The sequence below is a fragment of the Oncorhynchus mykiss genome, chromosome 23, assembly GCF_057628025.1.
Source record: "Oncorhynchus mykiss isolate SJ-2025 chromosome 23, ASM5762802v1, whole genome shotgun sequence".
Taxonomy (NCBI): domain Eukaryota; kingdom Metazoa; phylum Chordata; class Actinopteri; order Salmoniformes; family Salmonidae; genus Oncorhynchus; species Oncorhynchus mykiss.
The window spans coordinates 62,389,190-62,408,792 of NC_143044.1; the positions used below are offsets into that span (position 1 = coordinate 62,389,190).

A 19,603-nucleotide genomic window follows, 5' to 3' on the forward strand; every position below is an offset into this window, starting at 1 on the left:
AGCTGTCAGTGAACAACAAAATGTTAATGTTTATCAACGCCACGTGGAAATTCCCACACCCAATTGGTGAATATACAGGACCAGTCAGAAGTTTGGACACACCTACTGATTTCAGGGTTTTTCTTCATATTTAGTATTTACTGGTTGAAAGAGTACGCAAAGCTGTCATCGAAGCAAAGGGTGGCTGCTTTAAATAATCTGATTTGTTTAAATAAGGATCCGCCCCTTTTTTCCAATTTTCTCCTAAAATGACATACCCAAATCTAACTGCCTGTAGCTCAGGCCCTGAAGCAAGGATATGCATATTCTTGGTACCATTTGACAGGAAACACTTTGAAGTTTGTGGAAATGTGAAATTAATGTAGGAAAATAAACACAATAGATCTGGTAAAAGATAATACAAATAAGTAAAAACAACCGTTGTTTTGTATTATTTTTGCATCATCATCTTTGAAATGCAAGAGTAAGGCCATATTGTATTATTCCAGCCGAGGAGCAATTTAGATTTTGGCCACTAGATGGCAGCAGTGTATGTGCAAAGGTTTAGACTGATCCAATGAACCATTGCATTTATGTTCAAAATGTTGTGTCAAGACTGCCCAAATGTACCTAATTGGTTTACTAATACATTTTCAAGTTCATAACTGTGCACCTTCCTCAAACAATAGCATGGTATTATTTCACTAATAGCTAATGTAAATTGGACAGTGCAGTTAGATTAACAAGATTGTCATCTTTCTGCCCATATCAGATATGTCTATGTCCTGGGAAATGTTCTTGTTACTTACAACCTCATGCTAATCACATTAGCCTACGTTAGTTCAACCTCATGCTAATCACATTAGCCTACGTTAGCTCCACCTCATGCTAATCACATTAGCCTACGTTAGCTCCACCTCATGCTAATCACATTAGCCTACGTTAGCTCCACCGTGGGCGGGACACTGATCCTGCAGTTTTAACACTTTTTTGGTTACTACATGATTCCATATGTGTTATTTCATAGTTCGATGTCTTATTCTGTCTCATTCTACAATGTAGAAAATGCTAAAAATAAAGATAAACCCTGGAATGAGTAGGTGTGTCCAAACTTTTGACTGGTACTGTATATAAGTAGCCTTCATCATTCTTCTGAGGTGGAACCTAAATATGCATTTCCTCTCTTGAACAGGAAATTACATCAGAATAGTGGTGGCTACTTCCTCTGGGGTGTTACTTTAAGGTCCTCCATTTAGAATTGAGTGAAAAACACTTTAAATGCTTTACTCCTCTGGCTCCGAATGACCGATCTGTACAACGGTATACGGTATCCATGGAGCAAGATCTCACAAATTATGTTTTTCCAGGCTAGCATGTCAAACAACATGGTCGCTACTGACCAATAAACATTCACGTGACAAGTATTCACGACTTGATATATGCTGAGGTAATTTTTTTAATGTTTTTTCACGTTTTCTCAAAATCCCTACTTTGATTGACACTGGAAGTATGATAGATAATGACAATCTAAAAGTGTCCTGTCCAGAACCTTGTACTGACTATGTTGACACCACATTTCATACATTTACAACAACCATAATTTGTTTTGTGGCTCATTTTAATATTGCATTAAGTCTAGTAAAGGATGTGACTGGGTTAAACCAGATAATTCTGGAGAAGGAGTGTCTTCCTGAACATGAGCTGTCCCTCCTCCTCCCCCTTCCTCCCCTACCTCCTCCTCCTGCCCCTTCCTCCTCTTCCTCCTTCCTCCCCATACCTCCTCCTGCCCCTTCCTCCTCTTCCTCCTTCCTCCCCCTACCTCCTCCTCCCCCTCCTGCCCCTTCCTCCTTCCTCCCCCTACCTCCTCCTTCTCCTCCCCCTACCTCCTCCTCCTCTGCTTTCTTCCTCCCCTACCTCCTCCTTATCCTCCCCCTTCCTCCCCTACCTCCTCCTCCTCCTCCTCCTCCCCCTTCCTCCCCTACCACCTCCTCCTCCTGCCCCTTCCTCCTCTTCCTCCTTCCTCCCCCTACCTCCTCCTCCTCCTGCCCCTTCCTCCTCCTCCTCTTCCTCCTTCCTCCCCTACCTCCTCCTCCCCTTCCTTCGCTTCCTCCTTCCTCCCCCTACCTCCTCCTTCTCCTCCCCTTCCTCCTCTTCCTTCCTCCTCCCCCTACCTCCTCCTTCTTCCTCTTCTTTTTTCCTCCCCTACCTCCTCCTTATCCTCCCCCTTCCTCCTCCTCCTTCTCTTCCCCCTTCCTCCTGCTCCCCTACCTCCTCCTTCTCCTCCTCCCCCTTCCTCTGCTTCCTCCCCCTACCTCCTTCTCCTCCCCCTACCTCATCCTTCTCCTCCCCTTCCACCTCTTCCTTCTTCCTCCCCCTCCCTCCTCCTCTTCCTCCTTCCTCCCCCTACCTCCTCCTCCTCCTGCACCTTCCTCCTCTTCCTCCTTCCTCCCCCTACCTCCCCCCTCCTCATCTTCCTCCTTTCTCCCCCTCCCTCCTCCTCTTCCTCCCTCCTCCCCCTCCCTCCTCTTCCTCCTGCAGGCAGCGTCCAGCCCTAGGTGAATGTCTTGCAGCGTTCTCGGGGGCTTTCCCTGTGGCCTTCCTGGAACCAGAGCTCAACCAGTTCAACAACTACTCCATCTACATTACCAAGGGCTCCCGGGACAGAACAGGTACTGTTGCAAACTGTCCTTCAGGTGTTTTAGAATCAAAGACAGGATCGGTTTGGATGCAGAGATAGAGAGAAGCTTGGTATAAATGTTGCAAACTGAATTGAGGAATGACTGCATACAGTCTTTATGTCTCTCTCACTATCACCTTTTATCTCTCTGTCTCTTACTCCCTCTCTCACACCACCCTCTCTCCCTCCACCCTCTCTCTCCCTCTCTCTTTCTTTCTTTCTCTCTCTCTCCCTCCACCCTGTCTCTCTCCCTCTCTCCCTTTACCCTCTCTCTCTGTCTCTCTCCCTCCACCCTCTTTCTTTATCTCTCTCTACCTCTCTTTTCCTCCCTCTCTCTATTTCCCCCTCTCTCTCTCTCTATCTCTCTCCCTCCACCCTCTCTCCATTTCCCCTCTCTCTCTCTCTCCCTTCCTTCCCCCTCTCTCTCTATCTCCCTCCACCCTTTTTTTATTTCTCTCTCTCTCCCTCCACCCTCTCTCTCACTCCCTCCACCCTCTCTCTCTCCCTCCATCCTCTCTCCCTCCACCCTCTCTCTCCCTCCACCCCCCCTCTCTCTCCCTCCACCCTCTCTTTATCTTTCTCTACCTCTTTTCCTCCCTCTCTCCATTTCCCTCTAACTCTCTCCCTCCACCCCCTCTCTCTCTCTCCCTCTCTCCCTCCACCCTCTCTCTCCCTCCCTCTCCCTCCACCCTCCCTCTCTCTCCCTCCACCCTCTCTCTCCCTCCTCCCTCTCTCCATTTCCCTCTCTCTCTCCTCTCTACCCCACTGCTTCCCAGCTCTAGATCTGCCCTTCCAGGTAGGAGAGATGTGTCCAGTCATCCCGTCCCTGGAGAAGTCTCTGGAGGAGATCATGGATCTTGCTGAGTCCGGCCTGCACTACACGCAGATGCCTCACGTTATGGAGGTAGAGACTGGTTTACTACCAGGAGACTGGTGGTTTATTAACAGGAGACTGGTGGGTTATTAACAGGAGACTGGTTTATTAACAGGAGACTGGTTTATTAACAGGAGACTGGTGGTTTATTAACAGGAGACTGGTGGTTTATTAACAGGAGACTGGTGGTTTATTACCAGGAGACTGGTGGTTTATTAACAGGAGACTGGTGGTTTATTAACAGGAGACTGGTGGTTTATTAACAGGAGACTGGTGGTTTATTAACAGAAGACTGGTGGGTTATTAACAGGAGACTGACTGGTGGTTTATTACCAGGATACTAGTGGTTTATTAACAGGAGACTGGTGGTTTATTACCAGAAGACTGGTGGTTTATTAACAGGAGACTGGTGGTTTATTAACAGGAGACTGGTGGTTTATTACCAGGAGACTGGTGGTTTATTAACAGGAGACTGGTGGTTTATTAACAGGAGACTGGTGGTTTATTACCAGAAGACTGGTGGTTTATTAACAGGAGACTGGTGGTTTATTACCAGGAGACTGGTGGTTTATTAACAGGAGACTGGTGGTTTATTACCAGAAGACTGGTGGTTTATTAACAGGAGACTGGTTTATTAACAGGAGACTGGTTTATTAACAGGAGACTGGTGGTTTATTAACAGGAGACTGGTGGTTTATTGACAGGAGACTGGTGGTTTATTAACAGGAGACTGGTGGTTTATTAACAGGAGACTGGTGGTTTATTAACAGGAGACTGGTGGTTTATTAACAGGAGACTGGTGGTTTATTAACAGGAGACTGGTGGGTTATTAACAGGAGACTGGTGGTTTATTAATAGGAGACTGGTTTATTACCAGGAGACTGGTGGTTTATTAACAGGAGACTGGTGGTTTATTAACAGGAGACTGGTGGTTTATTAACAGGAGACTGGTGGTTTATTAACAGGAGACTGTTGGTTTATTACCAGGAGACTGGTGGTTTATTAACAGGAGACTGGTGGTTTATTAACAGGAGACTGGTGGTTTATTAACAGGAGACTGGTTTATTAACAGGAGACTGGTTTATTAACAGGAGACTGACTGGTGGTTTATTGACAGGAGACTGGTGGTTTATTAACAGGAGACTGGTGGTTTATTAACAGGAGACTGACTGGTGGTTTATTGACAGGAGACTGGTGGTTTATTAACAGGAGACTGGTGGTTTATTAACAGGAGACTGGTGGTTTATTAACAGGAGACTGGTGGTTTATTAACAGGAGACTGGTTTATTAACAGGAGACTGGTTTATTAACAGGAGACTGACTGGTGGTTTATTAACAGAAGACTGGTGGGTTATTAACAGGAGACTGGTGGTTTATTACCAGGAGACTGGTGGTTTATTAACAGGAGACTGGTGGTTTATTAACAGGAGACTGGTTTATTAACAGGAGACTGGTTTATTAACATGAGACTGGTGGTTTATTAACAGGAGACTGGTGGTTTATTAACAGGAGACTGGTGGTTTATTAACAGGAGACTGGTTTATTAACAGGAGACTGGTTTATTAACATGAGATTGGTGGTTTATTAACAGGAGACTGGTGGTTTATTAACAGGAGACTGGTGGTTTATTAACAGGAGACTGGTGGTTTATTAACAGGAGACTGGTGGTTTATTAACAGGAGACTGGTTTATTAACAGGAGACTGGTGGTTTATTAACAGGAGACTGGTTTATTAACAGGAGACTGGTGGTTTATTACCAGGATACTGGTTTATTAACAGGAGACTGGTGGTTTATTAACGGGTGACTGGTGGTTTATTAACAGGAGACTGGTTTATTAACAGGAGACTGGTTTATTAACAGGAGACTGGTGGTTTATTAACAGGAGACTGGTGGTTTATTAACAGGAGACTGGTGGTTTATTACCAGGAGACTGGTGGTTTATTAACAGGAGACTGGTGGTTTATTAACAGGAGACTGGTGGTTTATTAACAGGAGACTGGTGGTTTATTAACAGAAGACTGGTGGGTTATTAACAGGAGACTGACTGGTGGTTTATTACCAGGATACTAGTGGTTTATTAACAGGAGACTGGTGGTTTATTACCAGAAGACTGGTGGTTTATTAACAGGAGACTGGTGGTTTATTAACAGGAGACTGGTGGTTTATTACCAGGAGACTGGTGGTTTATTAACAGGAGACTGGTGGTTTATTAACAGGAGACTGGTGGTTTATTACCAGAAGACTGGTGGTTTATTAACAGGAGACTGGTGGTTTATTACCAGGAGACTGGTGGTTTATTAACAGGAGACTGGTGGTTTATTACCAGAAGACTGGTGGTTTATTAACAGGAGACTGGTTTATTAACAGGAGACTGGTTTATTAACAGGAGACTGGTGGTTTATTAACAGGAGACTGGTGGTTTATTGACAGGAGACTGGTGGTTTATTAACAGGAGACTGGTGGTTTATTAACAGGAGACTGGTGGTTTATTAACAGGAGACTGGTGGTTTATTAACAGGAGACTGGTGGTTTATTAACAGGAGACTGGTGGGTTATTAACAGGAGACTGGTGGTTTATTAATAGGAGACTGGTTTATTACCAGGAGACTGGTGGTTTATTAACAGGAGACTGGTGGTTTATTAACAGGAGACTGGTGGTTTATTAACAGGAGACTGGTGGTTTATTAACAGGAGACTGTTGGTTTATTACCAGGAGACTGGTGGTTTATTAACAGGAGACTGGTGGTTTATTAACAGGAGACTGGTGGTTTATTAACAGGAGACTGGTTTATTAACAGGAGACTGGTTTATTAACAGGAGACTGACTGGTGGTTTATTGACAGGAGACTGGTGGTTTATTAACAGGAGACTGGTGGTTTATTAACAGGAGACTGACTGGTGGTTTATTGACAGGAGACTGGTGGTTTATTAACAGGAGACTGGTGGTTTATTAACAGGAGACTGGTGGTTTATTAACAGGAGACTGGTGGTTTATTAACAGGAGACTGGTTTATTAACAGGAGACTGGTTTATTAACAGGAGACTGACTGGTGGTTTATTAACAGAAGACTGGTGGGTTATTAACAGGAGACTGGTGGTTTATTACCAGGAGACTGGTGGTTTATTAACAGGAGACTGGTGGTTTATTAACAGGAGACTGGTTTATTAACAGGAGACTGGTTTATTAACATGAGACTGGTGGTTTATTAACAGGAGACTGGTGGTTTATTAACAGGAGACTGGTGGTTTATTAACAGGAGACTGGTTTATTAACAGGAGACTGGTTTATTAACATGAGATTGGTGGTTTATTAACAGGAGACTGGTGGTTTATTAACAGGAGACTGGTGGTTTATTAACAGGAGACTGGTGGTTTATTAACAGGAGACTGGTGGTTTATTAACAGGAGACTGGTTTATTAACAGGAGACTGGTGGTTTATTAACAGGAGACTGGTTTATTAACAGGAGACTGGTGGTTTATTACCAGGATACTGGTTTATTAACAGGAGACTGGTGGTTTATTAACGGGTGACTGGTGGTTTATTACCAGGAGACTGGTGGTTTATTAACAGGAGACTGGTGGTTTATTAACAGGAGACTGGTGGTTTATTACCAGGAGACTGGTGGTTTATTATCAGGAGACGGGTGGTTTATTAACAGGAGACTGGTGGTTTATTACCAGAAGACTAGTGGTTTATTAACAGGAGACTGTTGGGTTATTAACAGGAGACTGGTGGTTTATTACCAGGAGACTGGTGGTTTATTAACAGGAGACTGGTGGTTTATTAACAGGAGACTGGTGGTTTATTACCAGGAGACTGGTGGTTTATTACCAGGAGAATGGTTTATTAACAGGAGACTGGTGGTTTATTAACAGGAGACTGGTTTATTAACAGGAGACTGGTGGTTTATTAACAGGAGACTGGTGGTTTATTAACAGGAGACTGGTTTATTAACAGGAGACTGGTTTATTAACAGGAGACTGGTGGTTTATTAACAGGAGACTGGTGGTTTATTACCAGGATACTGGTTTATTAACAGGAGACTGGTGGTTTATTACCAGGAGACTGGTGGTTTATTAACAGGAGACTGGTGGTTTATTACCAGGAGACTGGTGGTTTATTAACAGGAGACTGGTGGTTTATTAACAGGAGACTGGTGGTTTATTACCAGGAGACTGGTGGTTTATTACCAGGATACTGGTTTATTAACAGGAGACTGGTGGTTTATTACCAGGAGACTGGTGGGTTATTAACAGGAGACTGGTGGTTTATTAACAGGAGACTGGTGGTTTATTACCAGGAGACTGATGGTTTATTAACAGGAGACTGGTGGTTTATTAACAGGAGACTGGTGGTTTATTGACAGGAGACTGGTGGTTTATTAACAGGAGACTGGTGGTTTATTACCAGGAGACTGATGATTTATTAACAGAGTGCAGCTCCTTCCTCCCAGTGACTAGCAGCTCCTTCCTCACAGTGACTAGCAGCTCCTTCCTCCCAGTGACTAGCAGCTCCTTCCTCACAGTGACTAGCAGCTCCTTCCTCCCAGTGACTAGCAGCTCCTTCCTCCCAGTGAGGAAGGAGCAACACTCTAGTCCCTGTGAGGAAGGAGCAGCACTCTAGTCGCTGTGAGGAAGGAGCAACACTCTAGTTGCTGTGAGGAAGGAGCAGCACTGGCAGCAGGTAGCCTAGTGGTTTGAGCACTGGGCCAGTAACCGAAAGGTTGCTGGATCGAATCCCTGACAAGGTAAAAATATGTTGCTCTGCCCCTGAGGTAGTCAACCCACTGTTCCCAGGGCACTGAAGACGTGGATGTTGATTATGGCAGCCCCCCCCCCCCCCCCTGCACCTCTCTGATTCAGAGGGTTAAATGCAAAAGACACATTTTCAGTTGAATGCATTCAGTTGTACAACTGACTAGGTATCCCCCCTTTCCCTAATACAACTGTGACATGGTTATTATAATGGTCTGGGCAGTTTTGTCCTAACTATGTACACCACAGGAGGCTGCTGAGGAACGGCAGCAAACACCTGGAAACCTGGAAAGAGTAGCTGCTGCCTTGGCAGGAACTAATGGGGATCCATAATAGACCCCAGGAAGAGTAGCTGCTGCCTTGGCAGGAACTAATGGGGATCCATAATAAACCCCAGGAAGAGTAGCTGCTGCCTTGGCAGGAACTAATGGGGATCCATAATAAACCCCAGGAAGAGTAGCTGCTGCCTTGGCAGGAACTAACGGGGATCCATAATAAACTCCAGGAAGAGTAGCTGCTGCCTTGGCAGGAACTAATGGGGATCCATAATAAACCCCAGGAAGAGTAGCTGCTGCTTTGGCAGGAACTAATGGGGATCCATAATAAACCCCAGGAAGAGTAGCTGCTGCCTTGGCAGGAACTAATGGGGATCCATAATAAACCCCAGGAAGAGAAGCTGCTGCCTTGGCAGGAACTAATGGGGATCCATAATAAACCCCAGGAAGAGTACCTGCTGCCTTGGCAGGAACTAATGGGGATCCATAATAAACCCCAGGAAGAGTAGCTGCTGCCTTGGCAGGAACTAATGGGGATACATAATAAACCCCAGGAAGAGTAGCTGCTGCCTTGGCAGGAACTAATGGGGATCCATAATAAACCCCAGGAAGAGTAGATGCTGCCTTGGCAGGAACTAATGGGGATCCATAATAAACCCCAGGAAGAGTAGCTGCTGCCTTGGCAGGAACTAATGGGGATCCATAATAAACCCCAGGAAGAGTAGCTGCTGCCTTGGCAGGAACTAATGGGGATCCATAATAAACCCCAGGAAGAGTAGCTGCTGCCTTGGCAGGAACTAATGGGGATCCATAATAAACCCCAGGAAGAGTAGCTGCTGCCTTGGCAGGAACTAATGGGGATCCATAATAAACCCCAGGAAGAGTAGCTGCTGCCTTGGCAGGAACTAATGGGGATCCATAATAAACCCCAGGAAGAGTAGCTGCTGCCTTGACAGGAACTAATGGGGATCCATAATAAACCCCAGGAAGAGTAGCTGCTGCCTTGGCTGGAACTAATGGGGATCCATAATAAACCCCAGGAAGAGTAGCTGCTGCCCTGACAGGAACTAATGGGGATCCATAATAAACCCCAGGAAGAGTAGCTGTTGCCTTGGCAGGAACTAATGGGGATCCATAATAAACCCCAGGAAGAGTAGCTGCTGCCTTGACAGGAACTAATGGGGATCCATAATAAACCCCAGGAAGAGTAGCTGTTGCCTTGGCAGGAACTAATGGGGATCCATAATAAACCCCAGGAAGAGTAGCTGCTGCCTTGACAGGAACTAATGGGGATCCATAATAAACCCCAGGAAGAGTAGCTGCTGCCTTGGCAGGAACTAATGGGGATCCATAATAAATACAAATACCCTATTTTGAGAGTAAAATATAACAGAAATAACCTGATTGTCAGCCTCAAATGTATGACAATCACTGGATTAGGTTGCATATCAAAATATTTTAACTCATTCCAGCTTGGACGTATTTATTGAATACTATGTGAGTCATCAATTACACCTTTTAATAAATCTTTACGAATGACTTAATAATGATTAGTAATGACTTAATAATGACTTTAGAATGATTAATAATTATTTTATAATGATGAATAATTTCTTAATAATGATTAGTAATGACTTAATAATGACTTTATAATGGTGGCTGGTACCACCAAATCATGGGCTGGTACCACCAAATCCTGACAGGTACAACCAAATCATGGGCTGGTACCACCTGGTACCACCAAATCATGGGCTGGTACCACCAAATCATGGGCTGGTACCACCAAATCATGGGCTGGTGCCACCAAATCATGGGCTGGTACCACCAAATCATGGGCTGGTACCACCAAATCATGGGCTGATGCCACCAAATCATGGGCTGGTACCACCAAATCATGGGCTGGTACCACCAAATCATGGGCTGGTACCACCAAATCATGGGCTGGTGCCACCAAATCATGGGCTGGTACCACCAAATCATGGGCTGGTGCCACCAAATCGTGGGCTGGTGCCACCAAATCGTGGGCTGATGCCACCAACTGAAAACGTTGGTGGCCCCAGTGACACCAGGGGAAAATGTTGGTCTGGATCCCTGAGCTTACAAGAGATAAGAACATGATTGAAAAGACAACATTACTTAAACATTTAACATGAGCATCCCTCCCCCCTGTCCTTATCCTCAGGTGGTGCTGCCCATGCTATGCAGCTACATGTCTCACTGGTGGGAGCACGGCCCAGAGAACAACCCTCCAGAGACTGCAGACAGCTGCTGTACTCACCTCACCTCAGACCACATGAATAGTCTGCTGGGCAACATCCTGAAGATTATCTATAATAACCTGGGGATCGACGAGGGGGCCTGGATGAAGCGGCTTGCAGGTAGAGACACACCTTCTATCTACCACATGGTCAAAAGCACTTCAGCCTGCTTGTCAATGTCTTGGTTGTTATGTGTGTGTGTGTGTGTAGTTACCACGGCGTCGTGTGTCGTCAGAGGGGATCGTCAGCAATAATCATACATGCGCATAGAATTGAATTCCACTGTTTGTACTGAAAACTGTCTGCCTTAGGAAGAAGCCCACTGTGGGCAGGCCACTCAGTAGCATTGAGTCAAAAGTAAATGTCATCGACATGTCTACCTCGGATCATTAAAAACAATCAAGCAACCCAGAAAAGGACTAAAAATAGCCCATATTAACATATGTAGCCTGAGAAACAAGGTCCATGAAATTAGCAATTAACATCAGAACACATTCATATTCTGGCCATCTCTGAAACACACTTAGATAATTCCTTTGATGCAGCGGTAGCTAAACGTGGTTATAGAATATACAGGAAAGATCAATAAGTCCTTTGATACAACGGTAGCTAAACGTGGTTATAGAATATACAGGGAAGATCAATAAGTCCTTTGATACAGCAGTATCGTGGTTATAGAATATACAGCAAAGATCAATAAGTCCTTTGATACAGCAGTAGCTAAACGTGGTTATAGAATATACAGGAAAGATCAATAAGTCCTTTGATACAGCGGTAGCTAAACGTGGTTATAGAATATACAGGAAAGATCAATAAGTCCTTTGATACAGCAGTAGCTAAACGTGGTTATAGAATATACAGGAAAGATATATAAGTCCTTTGATACAGCAGTATCGTGGTTATAGAATATACAGGGAAGATCAATAAGTCCTTTAATACAGCAGTATCATGGTTATAGAATATACAGGAAAGATCAATAAGTCCTTTGATGCAGCAGTATCATGGTTATAGAATATACAGGAAAGATCAATAAGTCCTTTAATACAGCAGTATCATGGTTATAGAATATACAGGAAAGATCAATAAGTCCTTTGATGCAGCGGTAGCTAAACGTGGTTATAGAATATACAGGAAAGATCAATAAGTCCTTTAATGCAGCAGTATCGTGGTTATAGAATATACAGGAAAGATCAATAAGTCCTTTAATGCAGCAGTATCGTGGTTATAGAATATACAGGAAAGATCAATAAGTCCTTTAATACAGCAGTATCATGGTTATAGAATATACAGGAAAGATCAATAAGTCCTTTGATGCAGCAGTATCATGGTTATAGAATATACAGGAAAGATCAATAAGTCCTTTGATACAGCAGTAGCTAAACGTGGTTATAGAATATACAGGGAAGATCAATAAGTCCTTTAATACAGCAGTATCATGGTTATAGAATATACAGGAAAGATCAATAAGTCCTTTGATGCAGCAGTATCATGGTTATAGAATATACAGGAAAGATCAATAAGTCCTTTGATACAGCAGTAGCTAAACGTGGTTATAGAATATACAGGAAAGATCAATAAGTCCTTTAATGCAGCGGTAGCTGAACGTGGTTATAGAATATACAGGAAAGATCAATAAGTCCTTTGATACAGCAGTATCGTGGTTATAGAATATACAGGAAAGATCAATAAGTCCTTTGATGCAGCAGTATCATGGTTATAGAATATACAGGAAAGATCAATAAGTCCTTTGATGCAGCAGTATCATGGTTATAGAATATACAGGGAAGATCAATAAGTCCTTTGATACAGCAGTATCGTGGTTATAGAATATACAGGAAAGATCAATAAGTCCTTTGATGCAGCAGTATCGTGGTTATAAAATATACAGGAAAGATCAATAAGTCCTTTGATGCAGCAGTATCATGGTTATAGAATATACAGGGAAGATCAATAAGTCCTTTGATGCAGCAGTAGCTAAACGTGGTTATAGAATATACAGGGAAGATCAATAAGTCCTTTGATACAACAGTATCGTGGTTATAAAATATACAGGAAAGATCAATAAGTCCTTTGATACAGCAGTATCGTGGTTATAGAATATACAGGGAAGATCAATAAGTCCTTTGATGCAGCAGTATCATGGTTATAGAATATACAGGGAAGATCAATAAGTCCTTTGATACAGCAGTATCATGGTTATAGAATATACAGGAAAGATCAATAAGTCCTTTGATGCAGCAGTATCATGGTTATAGAATATACAGGGAAGATCAATAAGTCCTTTGATACAGCAGTAGCTAAACGTGGTTATAGAATATACAGCAAAGATCAATAAGTCCTTTGATACAGCGGTATCATGGTTATAGAATATACAGGAAAGATCAATAAGTCCTTTGATACAGCAGTAGCTAAACGTGGTTATAGAATATACAGGAAAGATCAATAAGTCCTTTAATGCAGCAGTATCGTGGTTATAGAATATACAGGAAAGATCAATAAGTCCTTTGATACAGCAGTATCATGGTTATAGAATATACAGGAAAGATCAATAAGTCCTTTGATACAGCAGTATCGTGGTTATAGAATATACAGGGAAGATCAATAAGTCCTTTGATACAGCAGTATCATGGTTATAGAATATACAGGGAAGATCAATAAGTCCTTTGATACAGCAGTATCATGGTTATAGAATATACAGGAAAGATCAATAAGTCCTTTGATACAGCAGTATCATGGTTATAGAATATACAGGAAAGATCAATAAGTCCTTTGATACAACAGTATCGTGGTTATAGAATATACAGGGAAGATCAATAATTCCTTTAATACAGCAGTAGCTAAACGTGGTTATAGAATATACAGGAAAGATCAATAAGTCCTTTAATACAGCAGTATCGTGGTTATAGAATATACAGGGAAGATCAATAAGTCCTTTGATACAACAGTATCGTGGTTATAGAATATACAGGGAAGATCAATAAGTCCTTTGATACAACAGTATCGTGGTTATAGAATATACAGGAAAGATCAATAAGTCCTTTGATACAGCAGTATCATGGTTATAGAATATACAGGGAAGATCAATAAGTCCTTTGATACAGCAGTATCATGGTTATAGAATATACAGGAAAGATCAATAAGTCCTTTGATACAACAGTATCGTGGTTATAGAATATACAGGGAAGATCAATAATTCCTTTAATACAGCAGTAGCTAAACGTGGTTATAGAATATACAGGAAAGATCAATAAGTCCTTTGATACAGCAGTAGCTAAACGTGGTTATAGAATATACAGGAAAGATCAATAAGTCCTTTGATACAGCAGTATCATGGTTATAGAATATACAGGAAAGATCAATAAGTCCTTTGATACAGCAGTATCATGGTTATAGAATATACAGGGAAGATCAATAAGTCCTTTGATGCAGCTGTAGCTAAACGTGGTTATAGAATATACAGGAAAGATAGAAATGTTCCAAGTGTGTCGTCAGGTTGTTCGTCAGATCAATAAATATTTTTCACATCTACGACGTAGGAATCACTACAATACCCTCATCCAATCTACACACAATACCCCATAATGACATCATAATACCCCATAATGACATCACAATACCCCATAATGACATCACAATACCCCATAATGACATCACACTACCCCATAATGACAAAGCAAAAACAGGGTTTTTAGAAACAAGGTTCTTGGTGGTTCTGACCTTCTTCCATTTAAGAATAATGGTGGCCACTGTGTTCTTGGGGACCTTCAATGCTGCAGACATGTTTTGGTGTACCCTTCCCCAGATCTGTGCCTCGACACAATCCTGTCTCTGAGCTCTACGGACAATTCCTTCCACCTCGTGGCCTAGTTTTTGTTCTGACATTCACTGTCAACTGTGGGACCTTATATAGACAGGTGTGTGCCTTTTCAAATCATGTCCAATAAATAGAATTTAAGACAGGTGGAATCCAATCCAAAAGTTGGAGAAACATCTCAAGGATGATCAATGGAAACGTCGCTCTGTTTTCTTGACATCTCGGTTGACCAGACAGGTCCTACAGGCCCTGATTTTGTAGCACCTGGACTACTGCCCAGTTGTGTGGTCATGTAGATGGACATAGGTCAATTGCAGTTGGTCCAGAACAGAGAAGCACGCAGTGCACTTAGATGTACACGGAGGAAGAATGTCAATGACATGCATGTCAATCTCATCCGGGCTCAAAGTAGAGGAGAGAGTGACTGCATCACTATTGGTCTTTGTGTGAGGTGTTGATGTGTTGACTGCATCACTATTGGTCTGTGTGTGAGGTATTGAGGTGTTGAGGTGTTGATGTGTTGACTGCATCACTATTGGTCTTTGTGTGAGGTATTGAGGTGTTGATGTGTTGACTGCATCACTATTGGTCTTTGTGTGGGGTGTTGATGTGTTGATGTGTTGACTGCATCACTATTGGTCTTTGTGTGAGGTGTTGAGGTGTTGATGTGTTGACTGCATCACTATTGGTCTTTGTGTGAGGTATTGATGTGTTGACTGCATCACTATTGGTCTTTGTGTGAGGTATTGAGGTGTTGATGTGTTGACTGCATCACTATTGGTCTTTGTGTGAGGTGTTGAGGTATTGAGGTGTTGACTGCATCACTATTGGTCTGTGTGTGAGGTATTGAGGTATTGAGGTGTTGACTGCATCACTATTGGTCTTTGTGTGAGGTGTTGAGGTGTTGAGGTGTTGACTGCATCACTATTGGTCTTTGTGTGAGGTGTTGATGTGTTGATGTGTTGACTGCATCACTATTGGTCTTTGTGTGAGGTGTTGATGTGTTGATGTGTTGACTGCATCACTATTGGTCTTTGTGTGAGGTGTTGAGGTGTTGATGTGTTGACTGCATCACTATTGGTCTTTGTGTGAGGTGTTGAGGTGTTGATGTGTTGACTGCATCACTATTGGTCTTTGTGTGAGGTATTGATGTGTTGACTGCATCACTATTGGTCTTTGTGTGAGGTATTGAGGTGTTGATGTGTTGACTGCATCACTATTGGTCTTTGTGTGAGGTGTTGAGGTATTGAGGTGTTGACTGCATCACTATTGGTCTGTGTGTGAGGTGTTGACTACATCACTATTGGTCGTTGTGTGAGGTGTTGAGGTGTTGATGTGTTGACTGCATCACTATTGGTCTGTGTGTGAGGTATTGAGGTGTTGATGTGTTGACTACATCACTATTGGTCTGTGTGTGAGGTGTTGATGTGTTGACTGCATCACTATTGGTCTTTGTGTGAGGTGTTGATGTGTTGATGTGTTGACTGCATCACTATTGGTCGTTGTGTGAGGTGTTGATGTGTTGACTGCATCACTATTGGTCTTTGTGTGAGGTATTGAGGTGTTGATGTGTTGACTACATCACTATTGGTCGTTGTGTGAGGTGTTGAGGTGTTGATGTGTTGACTGCATCACTATTGGTCTGTGTGTGAGGTATTGAGGTGTTGATGTGTTGACTACATCACTATTGGTCTGTGTGTGAGGTGTTGATGTGTTGACTGCATCACTATTGGTCTTTGTGTGAGGTGTTGATGTGTTGATGTGTTGACTGCATCACTATTGGTCGTTGTGTGATGTGTTGACTGCATCACTATTGGTCTTTGTGTGAGGTATTGAGGTGTTGATGTGTTGACTACATCACTATTGGTCGTTGTGTGAGGTGTTGAGGTGTTGATGTGTTGACTGCATCACTATTGGTCTGTGTGTGAGGTATTGAGGTGTTGATGTGTTGACTACATCACTATTGGTCTGTGTGTGAGGTGTTGATGTGTTGACTGCATCACTATTGGTCTGTGTGTGAGGTGTTGATGTGTTGACTGCATCACTATTGGTCTTTGTGTGAGGTATTGAGGTGTTGATGTGTTGACTGCATCACTATTGGTCTGTGTGTGAGGTGTTGATGTGTTGATGTGTTGACTGCATCACTATTGGTCTTTGTGTGAGGTGTTGAGGTGTTGAGGTGTTGACTGCATCACTATTGGTCTTTGTGTGAGGTATTGATGTGTTGACTGCATCACTATTGGTCTTTGTGTGAAGTATTGAGGTGTTGACTGCATCACTATTGGTCTTTGTGTGAGGTATTGAGGTGTTGACTGCATCACTATTGGTCGTTGTGTGAGGTGTTGAGGTGTTGATGTGTTGACTGCATCACTATTGGTCTTTGTGTGAGGTATTGAGGTGTTGACTGCATCACTATTGGTCTTTGTGTGAGGTATTGATGTGTTGACTGCATCACTATTGGTCTTTGTGTGAGGTGTTGAGGTGTTGATGTGTTGACTGCATCACTATTGGTCGTTGTGTGAGGTGTTGAGGTGTTGAGGTGTTGACTGCATCACTATTGGTCTTTGTGTGAGGTGTTGAGGTATTGAGGTGTTGACTGCATCACTATTGGTCGTTGTGTGAGGTATTGAGGTGTTGAGGTATTGAGGTGTTGACTGCATCACTATTGGTCGTTGTGTGAGGTGTTGAGGTGTTGATGTGTTGACTGCATCACTATTGGTCGTTGTGTGAGGTGTTGAGGTGTTGAGGTGTTGACTGCATCACTATTGGTCTTTGTGTGAGGTGTTGAGGTATTGAGGTGTTGACTGCATCACTATTGGTCGTTGTGTGAGGTGTTGAGGTATTGAGGTGTTGACTGCATCACTATTGGTCGTTGTGTGAGGTGTTGAGGTATTGAGGTGTTGACTGCATCACTATTGGTCTTTGTGTGAGGTGTTGATGTGTTGAAGGTACGGAACTCTCTGTTTAAGCAGTTGGCTCACACAGTTCAGACTCTCACCGGTACATCGTAAGATATGCAGTCAGAGGGTCTCTTCACAGTCCCCAGGTCCAGAACAAGAGGCTGGGAAATGCTCAGTGTTAGAAACATGTCTACATGGAACTCTCTGCCACCCCAGGTAACTCAAGCTAGAAATAAAAACACGTTCAGAAACCAGATAGAAGAACATCTTACGGCACACCGGCGACTGTGAATAGACAAAGCCATTGTATAAATCTTGTATTGTAACGTTGTATAATGTATTGTATTATATAGGTGGGTGACCTTGACCGAATCCTTGGCTTGTTCCAGAAGGAACGGCTTATAGGGCCGGAGCCATCTCTGAAGCGTGAGGCAGAGGCAGGAGATGATGTAGTTTTCTGTGGTGTTATGTAGTGTTAGGTAGTGTTGTGTATATTATATTATGCGTATAATGTATTTAGTATATTTTACTTGTTGTTTTGTTTCCTGTTTGAACCCCAGGAAGAGTAGTAATTGGTCGAGAACAAATTATAATGCTAAAATTGCATGTTGATTGACGGGGAAGCCTGAATTGGTTGACCGGCAGGTGGGTGCTCAGAAACACAGAGGTTACCCACACTTTACTTGTCTTCAACCCTTCTATGCCCTAGGAGCATAGGTCACCCACATGACCAAGCAGTTTCCCATACTGGATACGTGCTGTTACTGCATGTGGTGGTGATCATGTGTTGATGTCACGGGACACAGCAACCAAAATGCATTGTTTCTAAATGAAAACAAACTGTAGAATCATCTAGAGTGAAACACCACCATCGTTGTTTAAATAAGAAAACAAACTGTAGAATCATCCAGAGTGAAACACCACCATCGTTGTTTAAATAAGAAAACAAACTGTTATATCATCCAGAGTGAAACACCACCATCGTTGTTTAAATGAGAAAACAAACTGTAGAATCATCCAGAGTGAAACACCACCATCGTTGTTTAAATGAGAAAACAAACTGTAGAATCATCTAGAGTGAAACACCACCATCGTTGTTTAAATAAGAAAACAAACTGTTATATCATCTAGAGTGAAACACCACCATCGTTGTTTAAATAAGAAAACAAACTGTAGAATCATCCAGAGTGAAACACCACCATCGTTGTTTAAATGAGAAAACAAACTGTAGAATCATCCAGAGTGAAACACCACCATCGTTGTTTAAATGAGAAAACAAACTGTAGAATCATCCAGAGTGAAACACCACCATCGTTGTTTAAATGAGAAAACAAACTGTAGAATCATCCAGAGTAAAACTCCACCATCGTTGTTTAAATAAGAAAACAAACTGTAGAATCATCCAGAGTGAAACACCACCATCGTTGTTTAAATGAGAAAACAAACTGTAGAATCATCCAGAGTGAAACACCACCATCGTTGTTTAAATAAGAAAACAAACTGTAGAATCATCCAGAGTGAAACACCACCATCGTTGTTTAAATAAGAAAACAAACTGTAGAATCATCCAGAGTGAAACACCACCATCGTTGTTTAAATAAGAAAACAAACTGTAGAATCATCCAGAGTGAAACACCACCATCGTTGTTTAAATAAGAAAACAAACTGTAGAATCATCTAGAGTGAAACACCACCATCGTTGTTTAAATAAGAAAACAAACTGTAGAATCATCCAGAGTGAAACACCACCATCGTTGTTTAAATGAGAAAACAAACTGTAGAATCATCCAGAGTGAAACACCACCATCGTTGTTTAAATGAGAAAACAAACTGTAGAATCATCCAGAGTGAAATACCACCATCGTTGTTTAAATGAGAAAACAAACTGTTATATCATCCAGAGTGAAACACCACCATCGTTGTTTAAATGAGAAAACAAACTGTAGAATCATCCAGAGTGAAACACCACCATCGTTGTTTAAATGAGAAAACAAACTGTAGAATCATCCAGAGTGAAATACCACCATCGTTGTTTAAATGAGAAAACAAACTGTTATATCATCCAGAG

The 19,603-nt window shown here is 42.5% G+C and overlaps 1 protein-coding gene across 9 annotated transcripts in view; it reads left to right on the plus strand.

The window, feature by feature from the left end:
- ryr2a (ryanodine receptor 2a (cardiac)) overlaps positions 1-19,603 on the plus strand; it is a 368,722-nt gene that overhangs the window by 232,593 nt on the left and 116,526 nt on the right. For all 9 annotated transcript variants that reach the window (XR_016491186.1, XR_016491187.1, XM_090217869.1 and 6 more), the window contains 3 exons: positions 2,518-2,648; positions 3,433-3,560; positions 10,746-10,941. Coding sequence is in view for 7 of the 9 variants with exons in the window: in XM_090217869.1 (XP_090073995.1) it covers positions 2,518-2,648; positions 3,433-3,560; positions 10,746-10,941 (455 nt within the window). In the remaining 2 variants the exon portion in view is untranslated. The remainder of the gene's footprint in view (positions 1-2,517; positions 2,649-3,432; positions 3,561-10,745; positions 10,942-19,603) is intronic.